Here is a 19,986-nt window from a genome sequence, read left to right as displayed (position 1 = left end):
CAGCCTCTATCAGAAAAAGAGAAACACACACCATTCATTCACACAAGCAAGTGTACACACACACACACACACACACACACACACACACACACACACACACACACACACACGACCTCCAACTCCGGCTGCTCAGCCATAAATACGTATCAACAACCCCTTCGCAACCATCCCAAAGTGGTGTTCCACTGCCCACACAGTCTGTAAAATATCCAAGCTGCCAGAGTTGGTGGTCATGTGTGCTTGATGTGTGCTAGCTTGTGTGAATATATGGTATGTGTTTCTCTTTTTCCGATGAAGGTTGTGGCCGAAAGCTTTATGCACATACCTTTCAACTGCGCCTGTCTGCAACTTAATGTTGTCATTTTTACAGTAAGTAGCAATCTACATTTTCCTAAATTCTTCAATCTGTTTTATATCCATATTTACTTCTATGATGATATATATTACCCCAGACTGATCCCTATGTCTTTTTACCAATGATTGATACTTGTGAATGAAAACTATAAAATAAGGTATCATACGTATGAGTACAGATATTGTGCAGAACTGTTAATTTATTTTCATTTGGTGAATGTAAGGAGACAAATGAAATATTCTTTTAATTTTTATTCTACGCTGAGAATCTGTGTTAGAATATTATAGTTGACAGAAACCACTAATAAGTTCGATGATTCGCACGTTTAACATCAATATCTGGTTTGCTAATACCTACTCTATAAAGGTAGTTAGAACTATGGTATTGAGTTTATTAACAACCACAAAGTCAGGGAAGAAGTCCGGCACAGCCTTCCACAAATATAAAAAGGTAATGAAAAACTGCATTAAGGTGTACAACATCCAACAGAACACCTCACTTTGTTAGACTGTTCATTTATCTCATACTTAACCAAATCATATTGCTTAACTATCTCAGGTAATAACTCTCCTTTTAAATTTAGTATAGTGGATTTTAATTATTGTATCTTTTTTACTTAATTAAGCCTTTTCCTGGTGTGAGCCAGCAATATGTTCCTCTAACTTATTGGCTTGTTGGTCTATGTTACCATCAGTTGTATCTAATCCAGCAATTAGTTCAGTAGTTAGCTGTCCTGCAGCAGCTTTCATCTCAGCAAGAACTTTTTCAAACTTAACACTTCAGACACGGTCTTTAAAATTTAATCCAATTTAGTTGTCGGTATTGGCATACAGTTTAAATAGTAATGCTTGAACATCACTTCCCTAATTAATAACAGTTACCAACACATGCTTTGGGAATTACTTAAAATCAACTCAATTCTCTCTCAACATGCAGTATCACAGAAGTCAGAAAAAAATAGAAGAAATTAAAACTGTTTTTGAGTAAATACAGCTCACCTTGCCTTGCTATACAACACATTGGGTCATAATGTGGACTTCACCACGCAGGTTTAATGATGCTGTAAAGTAGTTGCACAACTACCTCTCACAATGCAATGTCTCATAGTTATTGGACATCCACTGCAATTAGTCGCTGACTGGCATCAGCCACCGATCTTCCATTTCTTCATCTTAACAAAATTTATTTTATTGAATACAATGTTGTGACTTTTAATTGTATGTCATCATCAGTAATAAAATTATGTGTAATAGCTGCTTTTTAGTGCAAAGATTAACATGCGCCCTTCCTTTATTGAATGACTCTTTTGTCTGGCTTCCTGGGCGAATGACACTATTTCACAGAAATTCTTCATATAAAGTAGGTTATTCCTCTTATATACTTTCTTATCATGTTTTGTTTAATATGTCTTGCTATTGTCACTCTTTGTGGTATACATTAGGCTAAATTACAAGGAGACCTTCCAACAATGCTCAAGATCAACTACAGAATTAAAGTCAAAAGAAGACATCATTTGTTTCTCATAGCTTATTTGTTGATTGATTGTTCATATTTATATATTATTAACAATTCAGCAGATCTTCAAGGCGGGCCAGTGATCGCAGGAACTTCTATATTTGCATCCGAGCAGGTATTCCCTCTCAAAGATGCTGCTATCGCCATCCCACGATGAATACGCACAATCCTCATTGCCCCTCAACATGGCTAGTTACATCCCTTCTTTATACAGAGTGTACATAAAGTCCAGGAACACTCAATTATTTATTGCACAAGAACCAAATATTGTACAGATATCATAAATATGTCATCTTGAAGAGAAACCCTGAAAGTTTTTTTTTTCATGTATACCATCACAGCGTAGTTTGGTAATTTGCCAACAGTCAGCGCTAGTCGCAAACATGGTGAGTTCAGGTGTGAAGCGAGCTTTCTGTGTGTAGGAATTTGACAAAAACAAGTGTGCTACAGCTCTTCAACGGATGTTTAGAACCAAGTATGGTAAGAAGACACCAACAAGGAAGACCATTTACCACTAGCACAACAAATTCGTAATGACTGGTTGCTTAATGGACGTCCCAGTGTGAGTGAAGTGAATGTGGGGCGTGTACGAGAGACATTCAGAAGGAGTTCAAAGAAATCGGTGCGTCATGCATACTGTGAACTCGAAATGGCTCCAATGACAGTGTGGAAAGTCCTGCGACAGAAGCTGTCTACGGAACCATTCAAATTGGAGCTAATGCAGCCGCTCAGCGATGACGACAAAGACGAGTGTTTTGAGTTTTGTTCACAGTTGCAACAATTGAATGAGGATGGGAGTGGCATTGTTGATGCCTTAATTTTTAGTGACGAAGCCACTTTTCACACTAATGGCAAAGTGAACAGGCATAATTGTTGAATCTGGGGTACAAAGGATCCACACAAATTCATTGAATTTGAGCAGGGTTCCCCAAAAGTTTTTTTGTGCCCTGTCATGTCGAAAACTTTACGGGCCACTCTTCTTTGTCGAAAGCACTGTCACTGGATAGTCCTACTTGGACATTTTGCAGCAATGGTTGATGCCACAAATGCAATCGGACTCTCTGTTCATCTTACAGCACGATGGGGCTCCACCCCATTTTCAACACGAAGTTTGTGGATCACATCGATGAATCAGCCGTGCTACAGAAGGAGACAGCTGTTTCAGGCAATGGCCTTCCTGATGACCAGATATCACTCCGTGTGACTTTTCTGTGGGGAGGGGCAGACACATCAAAGATCTGGTGAATGTACCGCCTCTACCAAGTGATGTGGCAGAGCTCCAGGAGAGAATACGGGAAGCCACGCTGGGATGACCATCGACAACAGGAACAGATAACAATGCAGTCAAGTTGAGTGAACTTGTGCGAGCTGATTCAAGATTAACACTGAAAATGGTGCAGATGAACTGAACATTTACTAGGAAACAGTCAACGATGCCACGCTGGGACGCGTACGGCAAGAATTCAATTACCGTACTGACGTCTGCTGGGTCACTCACGGTTTGCATATCGAATGTTTGTTTGAAAAACGCTGTCAGAGTTTCTCTTCAAAATGCAATATGTATGAGATCTATACAATGTTTAGTTCTTGTGCAATAAATAATTGAAAGTGTTCCAGGACTTTATGTAGTCCCTGTATTTGGTACCTTACCTTCCAACATTTTAGCTGTATATTGATACGACATTAAAAATAGTACGATGATAAAGAACATACAGCAATTTCATTTTGCAGGAGTAAAAATAGAAACCAAACAAATTTCATTTCTGCAGTTAGAACTGAAACAAATAATCAAAATTTGAGGAAAATTTAATGAAAAGAAAGCAACTGCATAAAGGATAAAGACAGTCACCAACCAGTCTCTCGTAAATGCAGGTGAAGCAACAAGGTTGAAAATTCTCCGACGAATATCTTCGGATGCAGAGGAAAGAGCCAGTGCCAATATCATATGTACAGATGTGGGCTCCAGCATACCCGAAGCAGCAGTGAGCCACCTGCCATCAAACTGTGCCAATCTTACTGTAAGCTCGAGCACAGACAGAACAGTTTTTGTCACACGTTCATCATAATAATAGTGAGGACGATCTTCAGGGGTGACTAAGGGACGAATCTGCTGCTGAACCTGAAAAAACAAAAATTGACAAAACGAAACAAAGCAAAAGGAGGGAACTAAATATTAAAATCGTGTGATTATTATGTGCACTGGAGCACACACAAAAAGAAGACTGAACTTCCATGAAGACATAAGGCAATACTGACAACATACTGTAGGAAGCAAGAAGTCATTACTGACTATATTATACAATATTATTTCATGCATGTCATTACCATACACACATCTGATGCTGCACACTGAAGTAGAAAACAACATTAACACTCATCAACCTTCAGCAATGACCTAGTATCATTTATAAACATTATTATTAAACTCACACTGATATAATTAAAGATGTGCATCATAGTTTCAAAATATCTTGGTACATTAGACAGCTATTTAATACATATCCAAACTGACCAATTAGCTGAAAATCATTTTTCAAATAAAACAAATAGTTAAGATTATGGTTAGAAAATTGAAATAAAACATCTCGTTCGTGGAGCGAAAATTACCTACACCGAAAAGTCCGGTGCCTGCATCAGTTTTGGTTTTACTTCTTGACTGGAAGGGATGAGTTTTTGCATAGTATATAAAGACTTAATGTAAAATATTTAATGGGAGCTCTATACAGAAAGGATCTCAAGCCATAGTAAAAAACGTAGTTGAAGCTGCATAGAGATAATGCACAATACCATGCCTACTTTTTAATCTGGAAACAAAGGACAGTCATTATGTTATGTCTATATTGACACGCTCAAGAATTAGAAACAGCAGAATATTATTCTTATAATTCAGGCAGTCTCAAAATAAAATCTAATGATGTGATATAAAAGCTTTTTACCATCATACAAAAACTATATTTATGAAATATTACAGAAAGAATGAAACACTGACACCTATAAAAACAGCTGCATACTGCACATAGGAACTCTGAACAAATGGCATGTCTGCGGAGCAAATTTGCCGAATAAGGCAACCGGGGTTATATCTGGTGGGTAATGTCATACAGTTTTAAAAATGAATCACAATATATAGCTTTTTTAACGGTAACACTGTTTTAGACTTGCCATTTCCTTTTTCACAAAACCAGTCTCATTATATTTTTATCCACTACTGTTTCAAGAATTATTCAACTATGAATATTCCTCACATGGACTTCAGAAGCCTAAGCAAAAGCTCAGGTGACTAAACTCTTTGTGCTTATAAGCCCATGACAGTAGCAGTGCAGAATTTTATCGCACATTGCTGCTGTCCCGTTCCTGGTATTTGTAGTCAAATGAATTAAAAAAGTTACTATCTGCCGCAGACTTGTGTTTTAAAATTTCTGTCTGGTGGCTCTGATTTTCATGCTGTCTATATATACACTTACATCTTCACACTGCAATTCACAGCCGGCCGCGGTGGTCTAGCGGTTCTAGGCGCTCAGTCCGGAACCGCGCGACTGCTACGGTCGCAGGTTCGAATCCTGCCTCGGGCATGGATGTGTGTGATGTTCTTAGGTTAGTTAGGTTTAATTAGTTCTAAGTTCTAGGCGACTGATGACCACAGAAGTTAAGTCGCATAGTGCTCAGAGCCATTTGAACCATTTTGCAATTCATACTTAAGGATTTGGCAGAGGGTTCAGAGAATCACTTTCACACTGTTTCACTAGTATTTCTCTCATGACTAGTACATGGAAAAAATGGATCCTTAAATCTTTCTGTGAAAGCTCTAATTTCTCGTATTTTATAATAATTGTCATTTCTCCCTATGTAGGTGGGTCTCTGCAACATATTTTGGCATTAGGAGGATAAAGCTGGTGACTGTAATTTCATGAAAAGTTCTAGCCACAATGAGGGACATCTTTGTTTCAATGATTGCCATCCCATTTTGCCTATCACATATGTGATACACTCTCCCCCGTTTTGTGATTACACAAATACTGTTGTTCCTTTAACATTTTTGATGTCCTCTGTCAGTCCTCTCTGGTATGGATCCCTATCAAGTAGCAATATTATGGAACAGCAGAGGGCCTATAACCCTTCCTTGGGGAACCCAACATATAACTTTGGTTTCACTAGTTGACTTCCCATTAATTACTACAAATTGTGACTTTTCTGACAGGAAATCACCAGCTGGACAGCTGAGACAACACCCTATAGGCATGCAGTCTGATTGAAAGCCACTTGTGAAGAATGGTGTCAATGGTGAAATCTGCTAATATGTTATCAAAATGAGATCTCTTGTTGAGAGCACTCCTTAGTTCACGTAAATAAAGGGCTGGTTATGTTTCAAAAGAATGATCTTTTCTGAACTTGTTGTATAGATCAAATGGGGTTATGTCGAGTGAATAAGGAGGTTGTGGTAATGCTGCAATGCTCTTCAACACCAAAACTGTCCAACAGGCAATGCAGTACGGGATATTGTGTTATTGTGATGCGCCAACCAATTGTTAACAATGTGTGCATTTTGCCTTTGAATTCAACGTGTGGGCTTTCTTTGGTCTTGGCAACTCCTTTGTATCCCGTTCCAAACTTTGACATTTTGTCTTTGGATCATACTCTGAAAACAAACTTTGATCACCAGTGACAGCTCAGTTCAGTAATTCTGGGTTCAGTTCCACTTGTTCCAACACTTCAGCACCTGTAGTCCTCCACTGATCTTTTTGTCACTGTCCGAGATTTTTGGGAACCATTTCAGCAAAAAGTATTCTCATTCCCAGATCCTCAGTCAATATCAGGCACACTGTTTCCTAGTAAATGTTCAGTTCATCTGCACCATTTTCAGTGTTAATCTTGAATCAGCTCGCACAAGTTCACTCAACTTGCCTGCATTGTTATCTGTTCCTGTTGTCAATGGTCGTCCACTAGTGTTCATGTTCTACATTAATTCTGCCTTCAGAAAACATTTTGTGCCAACAAAACAAGTGTGCCCTTGATAAAATGTTTCCAAAAGCCTGCTGAAGCTCACCTGTTTCACACAGAAAGAGATGGTACACCACTGTGCACTATTTCGAGGTCATGCTGTTGTGACCAGGAGAAAACACAGGACTTCACTCTTCAACCGGCTACTCCTAACTGACATGCTGTAGGCGCACACCACTTTTGTTTGTGGTGGGGAAGCATCACAGTCACACAATGCCTGTGGTAACAAGATGCAGGGTTACCACCAGAAGCATATAAATAATCTGTTCATTACTTTATTGTTGCATCTCATTTATGATTGCTAAAAAAGGAGCTAAAATCATCAGCATGACCTGAAAGGCACCTAACTGGTATAGACCCTGAACTGGAAGACTTACTTTCAGTAACTGACATTAGGCGCCTTGATAAACGTGGAGACCTGCTTCCAAATTATGTTGGTAGCTGTTCATCATTTGAGTTCAGGAATATTTATTGCATTTTCTTTGATCAAAAAATTATGGAGAACTGTCTTTAATAACTCTGCTTTAGTGGTGTGATTGTCAGTAACATTGCCATTGCCAATGCATAGTGACGGTATTGATTGTATCTTGCCATTGGTGTAATCCTTGTTGCAACATACTAGTATTTGGATTCTCAAGTTCTTCAGCCAGTTGTTGGAGGTCATGAGCCTCCTTCATCCTACATTTATCGAACCAGGAATAAGCCCCAGAGAAGTATGCAAAAGGCAAATCTGGCGAAACCTGACTGGAAGCTAGATACAATAAGACAGAGATAAAATCAAGGAAAAGTGGGAGGGGAGTGAAATGGGGTAAGGTGGGAGACCCACTCTGCCTAGAATACAGTTGTAGGTCCCCGGAGCATGGTATGTGATGGGAGACGTACCATTCAAGGTAATACCAAGTACACCTGCAGAGGACTTGTATCCATACAGGTGTCTGATCTTCATCCAAACCTGTGAAGGAGGTGTATGTGGTCCAGTCATTGAAACATACCAATCCCAATATTCTTGCTGCTGTCATTTTATTAAGTGGTGAGCCCGGGCACAGAACTGTTTAAAGGCAATGAAGTGCTTGAATGATGGATATCACTTAGTGTTGGAAAGTCTGATGCAATCTTCAATGGCCTCAGGGATTTCTGAGGACCATCAAGGTATTATCTTCTGATGTGAGGATCCCAAATAATGGGGGATCACAAAGTTGGCTGCTAATAGAATGGCGGCTGCTGCTTCACTCTGGACAGCTGCATCAGTGCCTTCATGTAGTGGGGAGCTCAGAACACAGTGGAGGTGAAAGCACCCCAGTCGGTACTGTGGAAAACCCATCTGGGTAGGCGCCCAGGGAAGTGGCGCTGAGGGTAGGACAGGAAGATCAGGGAGTGGTCACCACCACACAGTCATCATGGACCCTCCAGTGGGTGGACGGGAGAAGACAAGGGCTGCAAATAGGAAGATCAAGAGCTGAATAAGTTCCATGTGCCACAATGAAGTGTGTGGAGGCACCAGTATTGAAAAGAGAAAGGTCTAGATTTGCCAATGAGTTTCAATATCTTTATTGCAGCCAGTGGTTCCACCACACCAAAGGTTAGGGTCATTGAAGTTGCCCAAGATTAGGAAAGGAGGGGGAGCTGATGAACCAATGTAGACAATATGTTCCGCGGCACTCCACCACCAGGAGGGAGATAAACATTACAGCTTGTTAAATCCTGAAATACCCTTACCTGAGCAGCCAGTGTCTCAAAAATTGTATCAACAGGCACAAGTTCGCTATATATAGAGTCCAGAACATATGTGCACCTGATACCCTATCATAACAGGGATGATTCTTAAAATAATCCCAGGAGCCATGAAGGGCAGGGTTCCGCGTTGCTGGAAACCAAGTTTCCTGAAGGGTAGGGCAGAAAGCAGGGAAGGACCCTAAGGTATGCCACTGCTCAACGAGGTAGTGGAAAAAACCACTATACTTCCACTGGAGGATTGTGCTGCTGGTATCCTGTGAGAGACTGATGGGACCAAGGTGGCAGGGTATGTCCCAGGATCACCTACTGCCACTAGTTCAGAGGTGATGCCATCAACACACAAACACTGCATAGGCAAAGTCAGTCTGTGGCAGTGAGCCCTGTGTGTCTCACCTTGTAGGGCGCAAAGGGTTGGTAGCACATTCCTGTTGCTGTATCAGCTAGGAACTGGGATTCAAAGAGCACAACAAACATTTGTGTAATGGTCATCCAAAACCCTTACAGACCGTGCTGGTATTGCAATGAGATGTGTCTGAATTTCATACATCTGAAGCAGCACATAGAGTTGGAGAAACATAGGGGTGGTGGGGAATGGGGCAACATGCAGTTTCACATCACATTGATATACTGTCACCCTGACCTTTTCAGGCAACAAATTTCCCTCAAAGGCCATGATGAAGGCCCCGGTGGCAACCCAACTGCTCTTTTGCACCCTATGGACACAATGGGCAAAGTGTACACTCCGACATTCCAACAGCAAGAGGTCACGATGGAACATGACGCCTTGAACAATGTTTAAACTATTATGTGGAGTGACAGTCACCCAGCTTGACAAAAGCAACAAATTACTGTGACTGGGTAGGGGATGCTGTTTTAATCTAAATTGGTCCACTCTTTATTTTGGAGATGACTGCAACTTTCCCAAACTTGTCCTCTGTAGTCTCGGCAAAGTCTATCTAACCCAAAGACTAAAGGCTTTGTGGCCAAAAAAGATTTCCCATCTGTCTTTGTACAAACCAGGTATTGTAGAGAGTATTTCTCTGTTTTTCAGTCAGCCCTAGGTTTCTCCCATGGCGTAGCCAGGGAAGGAAACATTCTGGGGTTGTATCTATCTGCACTGAACGAGTTCTTTCCTACTGAAGAGACTTGTCTGGCCGTATGGCCACCAGTGGGAGGAAGCTTTGTCCTTATGCAACTCATCCACCATACTGCCACCCCTCCCAAAAGGGGGCTCTTCCCATGGGTACCACCCAGTCTCAGCAATTGCTATCTGGCCAGTAATCCATCACTTGAAGTTCCTGTGACCAGTCACAATGAGCACACAGTCTTTAGCACACATGGGGGAGCTGTTTCAGCTCAGGCCCCAACAGTGCAATCCCTGTGTGGTCAGGGAACTACTACCAAGCAGGTACTTGACGACCCCCCCCCCCACCCACCCACCCCAATGGGATGGCTATCGTGTTGGGTTTTGAGCAAACTACCTTACTGAACCGAGCAATGGGGACCACGTATTTGTTAATGAAAAGATATAGAGAGCACCGTAAATGAAATGGAAAACAAAGGTTCTAAATCATGTACCAGATCCAAGTGGGGTCTGCACCAGAAAGAGCATCCGATGGAAAAGTAGAGGGGAGAAAGGGATAATGTAAGTACAGGATTGCAGCACAGAAAGGGAAGTAATGCTGCAGAGGTTGAGGTCTCTTGGTAGCCTAGTACATAGAGTTGTGAACGCACTGGCAGTCAAGTTCTTTCTGGTGAACTAACTTTTTCACACACACACACACACACACACACACACACACACACACTTGAGTATTCACTCACACTTAAGTGTAGCTCGACACTAGATTCAAGTCAAATACCAACAAATATGGCAGAAAAAGAACATAATTTTGGAGACATTTAATTTGCATATTGAATTACAATTAACTCGAAGACAAATATAACAAATTTGGTGCGTAGAAAATAAAATGCAACTATTGCCATGAAACATGTTTACACAAAACAGGCAGGTGTTTGAAGGAACCTGTAGTCTGTTTCAGGCTTAACAAGCCTGACCCAATATTTGTGGACTTTTAACATTCATTATTTCTTTTGATGACTTTCGACTTATTGCTTTGTGGTTTAGATGTCGTTTACCACATATTGAGTTTGGTGCGTCTGTGTCAATAGTTTCTTGGGTTTTCTCTCAAAGCATGTGGATTTTAGGCCTATGTTGTTGTTAACATATAATTACTAGTCTTTCCTCATTTATGTTGGAACATAAGGGTGCAGGATGTGTATCAACTATTGTCCTATAGTTTTCCTTCTTTAGAGTTTTTGCATTGAAATTTCCCAATAAAATAATAGTCTGCTTGAATGATAATTACACTCGTGTTGTTATCCATTTTCTCCCAGTGTGTCTGCTTTCCCATTGTCATACAAAAAACAACTATGACATGAATTTCTTTCAGCTTCAAATCCATAGAAAAAAATAAAAATTTGGAGTAATTTTTGCTTGTTGCTCATGATGATGAACTTCTTGATGTTTTAAACCTTTTCAGTCCTTACAGAGAGATTATTTTGATAGGCTATTTGTAATAGACCAAGGTTCACCAAGTAAAGAATACAATACGAATGACTACTACATACCACTATACATTTGTATATTTCATTTACGTTACATCATGGTATTACATTAGCGCTATTCAATTATATTCATCTGCTTATGATTTTTCTTTTCTTTGAATTCACTGTACTACCAATGCATTTACTGGCCAGATGAATCAATAATACGGATGAATAAGACACTGAACAGTTAACATTACATAATTCATGTAATTTTCAAAAAAGACACTAGTTTTGAAAAAGTTAGTTATTGGAAGAATGTTCATACTAATAATTATTCTAATTTATGTGGGCAAATGTTCAAGCCGAAGTAAGTAAGGAAGACTGCTGTATTAAGAGAAGCGAAAGATTAAGTGAGGAAGGATGTGTGATTTCATCAAAAAAGGAAACTGCTGATAAATTGTTAGAATTACAATGACAACTTAAAATGTCAAGAAAATTTTAACTTTAATCTTGTAGCAAAACCATTTGGATTATGAAATTGTAATTATATTACAAGTCATAACAAAGAAGTAAACACCTCTCTGATTGTTAAAGATCATATAAGCGATCACAGCTGCCACTGTGAGTGCGTTGTCACATTCAGTTACTTATTTGTTGAAAGAAAAAGTGAGAACTGAAGAATCAATCAATAAATGAAGAATGCTGAAAAATTTGGGTTGTGAGAAGTTTATTTCTAAGTATGTAAGAATGCAACATTTTTTCAAAAGTCATCCTAGAGCTTTCTGCAGGAAAGAATATTATTAATTTGTCAACTCAATCACCAGCCACAAACACCCCCAATTCAACAAGCTAAATATTAAGACAGCAACAAATTATTTCCCATCTGATTTTTTTTCTTTTGCACAAAACTCTGCAAATTAACAAGGAGATTGCAATTTATGAATTTAAATTTACAAATAGTTTTTGTCTTACTTGTGAGCAGAAACATTTCACTGTACATTAACATTTCACGGGCAATGGCTTCCAAAAATCAGAACATATGAAAGCAGAAAATCAGTTCAGTCGTTTAAAGGAAACTGATGACGAGAAAGTGAAACCATGATTGCGATACTCACTTCTATGAAAGCTGTCACTGTTCACCAGCTGGAACAACAATAGCACCAGTGGTAAAAAAGCAGGTCTAAGAAGCACCAATATGTAATTCCGCATGAAAAAGGGAAGACATACCATTTGTAATTTAATAGTGTTTGGTAATCATTAGGATACAGGTTAACAAAAATATGATTCCCATCTTTACTTTTGTTATATGTGGTATGAGGCACTTCCAATTAATAGTATAAATTTTGTGCAAATTTTATTGTAATACACTGACTACTTTACATTACTATTCACTGAAATGCACATATTACGTCAAGGATGTTCAAGCTGTAACTGAATGACTCTCCAGACAACACAACGGCAAAAATTAAATTGCTAGGACAAAACCTATACCAAATATGTAGCGCACGGAGTAACTGAATAGATTAATAAAAGCAAACAAGCTGTTAACATGGAGTAAAATATGCTGAAAATACCTTTTGGGTGCGAGCATGTGCCCCCCCCCCCCCCCCCCCCCCGCCCCCCTCCCTCACGCACGCACGCACGCACGCACGCACAAACAAAAACACACACACACACACACACACACACACACACACACACACACACACACACACACACACACACACAAAGTGTCAAAAAAGGTGAGCATAAAGCGAATACAGGCACACATGGCAAGATGTGATCACAGTGATAAAATAATGTAATACCAAAAGAAAAATACAAGTAAGAACTCATTTTATTCAGTGGCTGGAAGGAGGTGGCACCACAAAAATAAGATCACACCTAAAACTTGCAAAATATTTCATACAGAGAGAAAGAAGTATATTTTATAAATATGTTACAGAATTATTTGCTATTCAAGAAGCTGATTAACAGGCTTGGTACCATGGAGGTAAAATAGTCTCACAGTTGGACGTCTGCGTGGGGTCGAGTCAGGATGATGTCGTTATCAGAAGAAACAAAATTGGCGTTCTACGGACTGGAGTGTGAAATGTCAGATCCCTTAATTGGGCAGGTACGTTAGAAAATTTAAAAGGGAAAATGGACAGGTTAATGTTAGATATAGTGAGAGTTAGTGAAGTTCAGTGGCAACAGGAACAATACTTCTGGTCAGGTGAATACAGGACTATCAATACAAAATGAAATAGGGATAACACAGGAGAAGGTTTAATAATCAATACAAAAATAGGAACAAGATAAGCTACTATTAACAGCATAGTGAAAGCATTATTGTAGCCAAGATAAATACAAAGTCCACACCCACCATAGCGGTACAAGTTTATATGCCAACTAGCTCTGCAGATGATTAATAGATTGAAGAAATGTATGATGAGATAAAAGAAAATATTTAGATGGTTAAGGGAGATGAAAATTTAATAGTTATGGGGGACAGTAGAAAAAGGAAGGAAGGAAAAATAGTAGATGAATATGGACTGGGGGAAAGGAATGAATGGGGAAGTCGCCTGTTAGAATCCTGCAAAGAGCATAATTTAATCATAGCCAACACCTTGTTTAAGAACAATGAAAGAAGGTTGTACAGGAGGAGGAGACGTGGAAATGCCATAAGGTTTTAGATTGATTATATAATGGTAAGACAGATATTTCAGAACCATATTTTAAATTGTACGACATTTCCAGGGGCAGATGGGGACTCTGACCGCAATTTATTGGTTATGAACTGTAGATTAAAAACTTAAGAAACTGCAAAAAGGTAGGAATGTAAGGAAATGGAACTTGGATAAACTGTAAGAATTAGAGATAGTAGAGAGTTTCAGAGGGTTTAGGGAACAAATTAACAAGTAAATTTTCTTTACTTCATGTCTATGGTCACAAATTTTTGTCATCAGGCTACCTTCAGAGCTGCAGCAAAATATGGGAAAAACACAAATACAACTAGCAGATTGTCTACAGCTTAAAACAATAAAGTAGACCACGATGAAAAGTATTACTGACATACATGTGCTTTTGTGCACTTTAAATATGATGAGACACACTTGTTTTATACAAACATGTCCTCATGTCTGGAGCCACAGTGGCATCGTCAAAAGCTAAACACAAAATCAGCACCAGCATTGTCAGGCATATATAAATAATGGTATACAGAAGAGTCATCTTGTCAGCAGCACTACTGTTCGAAACAAACTGCTGTACAGTAGTCACAAAATGTTTGTTTTGCAAGTTTGCCAAATGTTGCTACTGTAGGTGTACATATGTTCTTCAATGATTTAAAATAGAGGAGGATATGATCAGAAAAGTCTCTAATGGGCTTATAAGGTGCAAAAGGTGCTACAGTAATGTAAAAGCAATGAAACAAAACATGAGAAAAGTTAGAACGTTAAAAAGGAAAAAGTTAAGAGACAGTAACTGACATGCTCAAGCAGCAATATTTTAGATAATGATATAAATAATAAACAGCTTTCTGAGTACACAGAATAATATAAAAGTTACAAAGTTATAGCTAAAAAAGCCAAATGAAAACAGACTACCACACGTAATCCGCGCCCTCTGTTGGCACTAATGCCAGGACACTGCATACGTGAGAAGTGACTAGAGGAATGTGACTGCCAGAGGGGCCCTCGTACCCTGTGGCACGCCGTTCCAAGGAAAGAATGATAAACCCCGTAGCACTGCATGAGCGAGATTATCTAGTTAATGAAGTATATTATGTAAACAGAGAAGGAGCAAGGAAACACTAGAGTTATGCGCACAACATAAGAAAATGAAGAAAATATGTAAGGCACTCTATACTAGGTGAAACTATGAGTAAGATATATAAAACAGAGGAGTTCAGAGATTAAAGTAGAACATTGTCAAACAGAGTAAAGTAGGCATTAGGCACGAAATTATTCTGCCAATTAAGCACTTTTGTTGGCTTTTGTATTTTTGCTTTATAAATTTCAAACTCTTCTAACAAATTAAGAGCATGGCCTTGTTACTGTACTGCCTTTTACACTTTATAAGTGCATCACAGACTTTACTGATTGTACCTGCCTTTATTTTACATCGTTGAGGAATATATGTACATCTACAGTGACAACATCTGGCGAACTTACAATACAAACGTTTGTGGCTACTGTATGGCAGTTTGTTTTGAACAGTAGTGCTGCTGACAAGATGACTCTCATGTGTGCCATTATTTATATATGTCTAACAATGCTGGCGCTGATTTTGTGTTTAGCTTTTGACGATGCCACTGTGGCTCCAGTACATTAGGACATGTTTTTATAAAACAAGTATGTCTCATCATATTTAAAGTGCACAAATGCACATGCATTTCAGTAATACTTTTCATCGTGGTCTACTTTATTGTTTTAAGCTGTAGAGAATCTGCTAGTTGTATTTGTGTTTTTTCCATATTTTGCTGCAGCCCTGAAGATCGTCATTACAGACCGAAACCAATAGCCTGATGACACAAAAAATTGTGATCATGGACATGAAGAAAAGGAAATTCATTCTATTTTCGGGTCACTGTTCAATTTGTAAACATGTTGCGGCTTGTGAAACAATTAACAAGACCAGGGGAAAGGAATACAGTAGTAGCACAATGGGTAGCTTTGAAGGATAAAAGTGAAGGCAGCACAGGATCAAGTATGTAAAAAGATGAGGGCTAGTAGAAATCCTTGGGTAACACAAGAGGTATTGAATTTAATTGATGAAAGGAGAGAATATAAAAATGCAGTTAATGAAGCAAGCGAAAGGGAGATTGACGGGAACTGCAAAATGGCTAGGCAGGGGTGGCTAGAGGACAAATGTAAGAATTTAAAAGCATATGTCACCAGGGTAAACATAGCTGCCATCTGCAGAAAAATTAAAGAGACCTTTGGAAGAAAGAGAACCACCTGTATGACTATCAAGAACTCAGATGGGAAACCAGTCCTAAGCAAAGAAGGAAAAGCAGAAAGGTGGGAGGAGTGTATGGAGGGTCTACACAAGGCAGATGTACTTGAAGGCAATATTATGGAAATGGAAGAGGTCATAGATGAAGATGAGATGGGAGATATGATACTGTGTGAAGAATTTGACAGAGCACTGAAAGATCTAAGTCGAAACAAGGCCCTGGGAGTAGACAACATTCCATTAGAACTACTGACAGCCTTTGGAGAGCCGGCCATTACAAAACTCTTCCACCTGGTGAGCAAAATGTGTAAGACATGCGAAATACTCAGACTTCAAAAAGAATATAATATTTCCAATTCCAAAGAAAGTAGATGCCAACAGATGTGAAAATTACCAAACTATCAGCTTAATAAGCCATGGTTGCAAAATACTAACACAAATTCTTTACAAAAGAATGGAAAACTGGTAGAAGCTGACTTCAGGGAAGATCTGTTGGGATTCCAGAGAAATGGAGGAACACATGAGGAAATACTGACCCAACTACTAATCTTAAAGATAGATTAAGGAAAAGCAAACCTATGTTTATAATATTTGTTGACTTAGAGAAAGCTTTTGGCAATGTTAACTGGAACACTCTCTTCCAAATTCTGAAAGTGGCAGGGGTAAAATATAGGGAGCAAAAGGCTATTTACAACTTGTACAGAAACCAGATAGCAGTTATAAGAGTTGAGGGACATGAAAGGGAAGCAGTGACAGAAGGGAGTGAAACAAGGTTGTAGCCCATGTTGTTCAAATCTGTGTATTGACTAAGGAGTAAAGGAAAAAAAAGAAAAATTTGAGTAGGTATTAAAGTTCAGGCAGAAGAAATAAAAACTTTGAGGTTTGCCGATGACATTGTAATTCTGTCAGAGAGCAAAAGACTTTGAAAAGCAGTTGAATGGAATGGACAGTGTCCTGAAAGGAGGATATAAGGTGAACATCTACAAAAGCAAAACAAGAATAATGGAATGTATTTGAATTAAATCAGATGATGCTGAGGGAATTAGATTAGGAAATGAAACACTTAAAGTAGTAGATGGGTTTTGCTATTTAAGCAGCAAAATAATTGATGATGGTTAAAACCGAGAGTATATAAAATGTAAACTGGCAATGGAAAGAAAAACATTTCCGAAGAAGAGAAATTTTCTTAACGTCGAATACTGATTTAAGTGTTAGACAAGAAGAGAATAGAAGCTTTTGAAATGTAGTGCTAAAGATTAGATGGATAGATCACATCACTAATGAGGTGATACTGAATAGAATTGGGAAGAAAAGAAATTTGTGGCACAACCTGACTAGGAGAAGGGATCAGTTGGTAGGACACATTCTGAGACACCACGGGATTATTAATTTAGTACTGGAGGGAAGTGTGGGAGGTAAAAATCATAGAGGGAGACCACGAGAGAAATACAGTAAGCAGAATCAGAAGGATGTAGTTACTCAGAGATGAAGAGGCTTGCACAGTATAGAGTAGCATGGAGTGCTGCATCAAACCAGTCTTTGGATTGAAGACCACATCACACACCATGGTTAATCTAACAGCTGCAGTTTTATTTCTCTTAGAACTAATACAATTTTCTGCTGTATGTGGCGAATGAATTTCTCACGACTTTTTTTACTATTGTTTTGTAAGAGATTTCTTAAAACTGGTAACCTTCCATGGTCCTTAGAAAACCTAAAAATACCTATCAAATGCCTTCTTATTGTTCCTACAATTTATTGCTCTAAACGATCCATCTTCACCAGATGCCATGGTCAACATATCAGTTTTCTGCCCATTTGGCATGCTGTAGCCATGATGCAGAATAAACAGAATAAAAACAAGCTGAAGTGCCACAACTACATGTATTCGACCATGACAAAATTCTGACTGCTAAATTATTGACTTACCAGCTCAACATCAAGAACCTGAAGCAGTTTTTCTCTTAGTTGAGCCACATCACACATATCCCTCATGAGTTCACATAATTGCTGTTGTACATCTGGTGTTCCATTTTCATCACAAAAAACTGTTAACAGTGTCTGTAAAATATGCAAGAAATATATCAGAAATGCAGGAAACCTGCGCAGAAGAAGCAAAAAGTGATCATGTAGGAATTATTTTATCTTATTCATAATGGAATTTTCTGGGAGATGATTCCACACTAAATAAAATATGCCTTCTGTCATAAAATGGTTTTTTTCTTAATATACAATGCATTTCAAAACTTGATGCTGTTTACACTCACAGCAAACACTTATATCAGTTTCTGATCATTTATTTGTCACTTTTGAATTATTCTAAAGTTTCAATATTTTATTTCGACTTCAACTTAAAATATACTTAAACTATGCAAACATCCGTTACCCCCCTGGCCTCAACCTTCACTAGTCCCCATCATCCCCCTGTTTCCATCCCCTTCTGTAGTCCTTTTGCAGCCTCACACATGCCTTCTGTCACCAGAGCTCACCTGCATGGTCCTAGCCATATCTCTACCCCCCCCCCCCCCCCCCCCACACACACAAAACCACATTTCTCCAGATTCTGTACCTAACAGCCCATCATCCTATCTATGACATGTCCCTGCACACTTCCACTCTACCACAGGCAGCACTACATCATCTTCCCCACCCCTGCACCTCTATCTCTCAACCTCCACACTAGGGCTGTTGATAAAATAGCGATATTTATTCCAAAAAATATTGACACCACCTCTCCTTCTCCCAGTCCATACAGTGTAAACACTTTTGCCACCAATCCTACCAATCAGACTCAACCAAAGACCAATACTGAACCTTGTCCAAGTCAGTTCACTCCTCCATCCAACTGTGATCCACCCCCACTGCCACCAAGCCACCCCCTGTTAACATTCCAGAATTTCTTAACCTCAAACCTTGCCTCACCATCATTCCCAAAATCACTCAACATGTAGAACAACCTTAAATCTGCAGAAAGAACTGCAGACCACCATCTGATCTGAAAACTGTTCCCAACATTATAATACTACCTGCGGGCAAAGGCTTCACCACTGTCATTCTGAACTGCAAGGACTACACGGCGGAAGGACTCTGCCAGCTGGCAGATACTTCCACCTACAAACCTTGGCACAGTGACCCCATTCCAGTAATCCAGCAGGATCTCCAGTCACTACTCAAATCCTTAGGCCCATCCCAGAACCTATCCCCGGAGTCCATCTCTCTACTCTCCCCTACCACTCCCCGCACTCCAACCTTCTACATGCTTCTTACGTCCATACACCTAACCAACCAGGATGCCCCATTGTGGCTGGTTACTGTGCCACCACTGAGAGAATCTCTGCTCTTGTAGACCAACACCTTCAACGTATTACCTGGAACCTACCCTCCTATATAAAAGATACCAACCATTTCCTCCACCGACTCTCCACAGTTCCTGTCCCTTTACCACATGGTGCCCTGCTCATCACTATTGATGCCACCTCCCTTTACACTAACATCCCTAATGTCTATGGCCTTGATGCTATTGAACACTACCTTTCCCAACACCTGATGGATTCCAAACAAATAACCTCCTTCCTAGTCGCCATGACCAACTATATCCTCACCCACAATTACTTCTCCTTTGAAGGCATTACCTACAGATAAATCCGGGGTATGGCTATGGGCACCCGCATGGCACCATCCTATGCCAACGTATTCATGGGCCATCTAGAGGAATCCTTCCTAAACACCGAGAATACTAAACCCCTCACCCCGTTCAGATTCACTGATGACATCTTTGCTATCCACATTCCTCCAGAATCTCAACAACTTCTCCCCCGTTTGTTTCACCTGGTCCTACTCAACCCAACAAGCTGCCTTCCTAGATGTTGATCTCCACCTTGAAGATGGCTACATCA

The 19,986-nt window shown here is 39.5% G+C and overlaps 1 protein-coding gene across 1 annotated transcript in view; it reads right to left on the bottom strand.

Annotated features, from left to right (window-relative positions):
* Positions 1-19,986, bottom strand: part of LOC126419074 (uncharacterized) — a 183,272-nt gene that overhangs the window by 66,176 nt on the left and 97,110 nt on the right. Inside the window, exons 6-7 of the mRNA XM_050086159.1 lie at positions 18,020-18,151; positions 3,724-3,989 (exon numbers count right to left, since the gene is read on the bottom strand). Of these exons, the coding sequence (XP_049942116.1) occupies positions 3,724-3,989; positions 18,020-18,151 (398 nt within the window). The remainder of the gene's footprint in view (positions 1-3,723; positions 3,990-18,019; positions 18,152-19,986) is intronic.

This window comes from Schistocerca serialis, chromosome 9 (assembly GCF_023864345.2).
Source record: "Schistocerca serialis cubense isolate TAMUIC-IGC-003099 chromosome 9, iqSchSeri2.2, whole genome shotgun sequence".
NCBI lineage: Eukaryota > Metazoa > Arthropoda > Insecta > Orthoptera > Acrididae > Schistocerca > Schistocerca serialis.
Note: the sequence above shows the minus strand (reverse complement) of the source record. Positions and strands in the feature narration are given on the sequence as shown.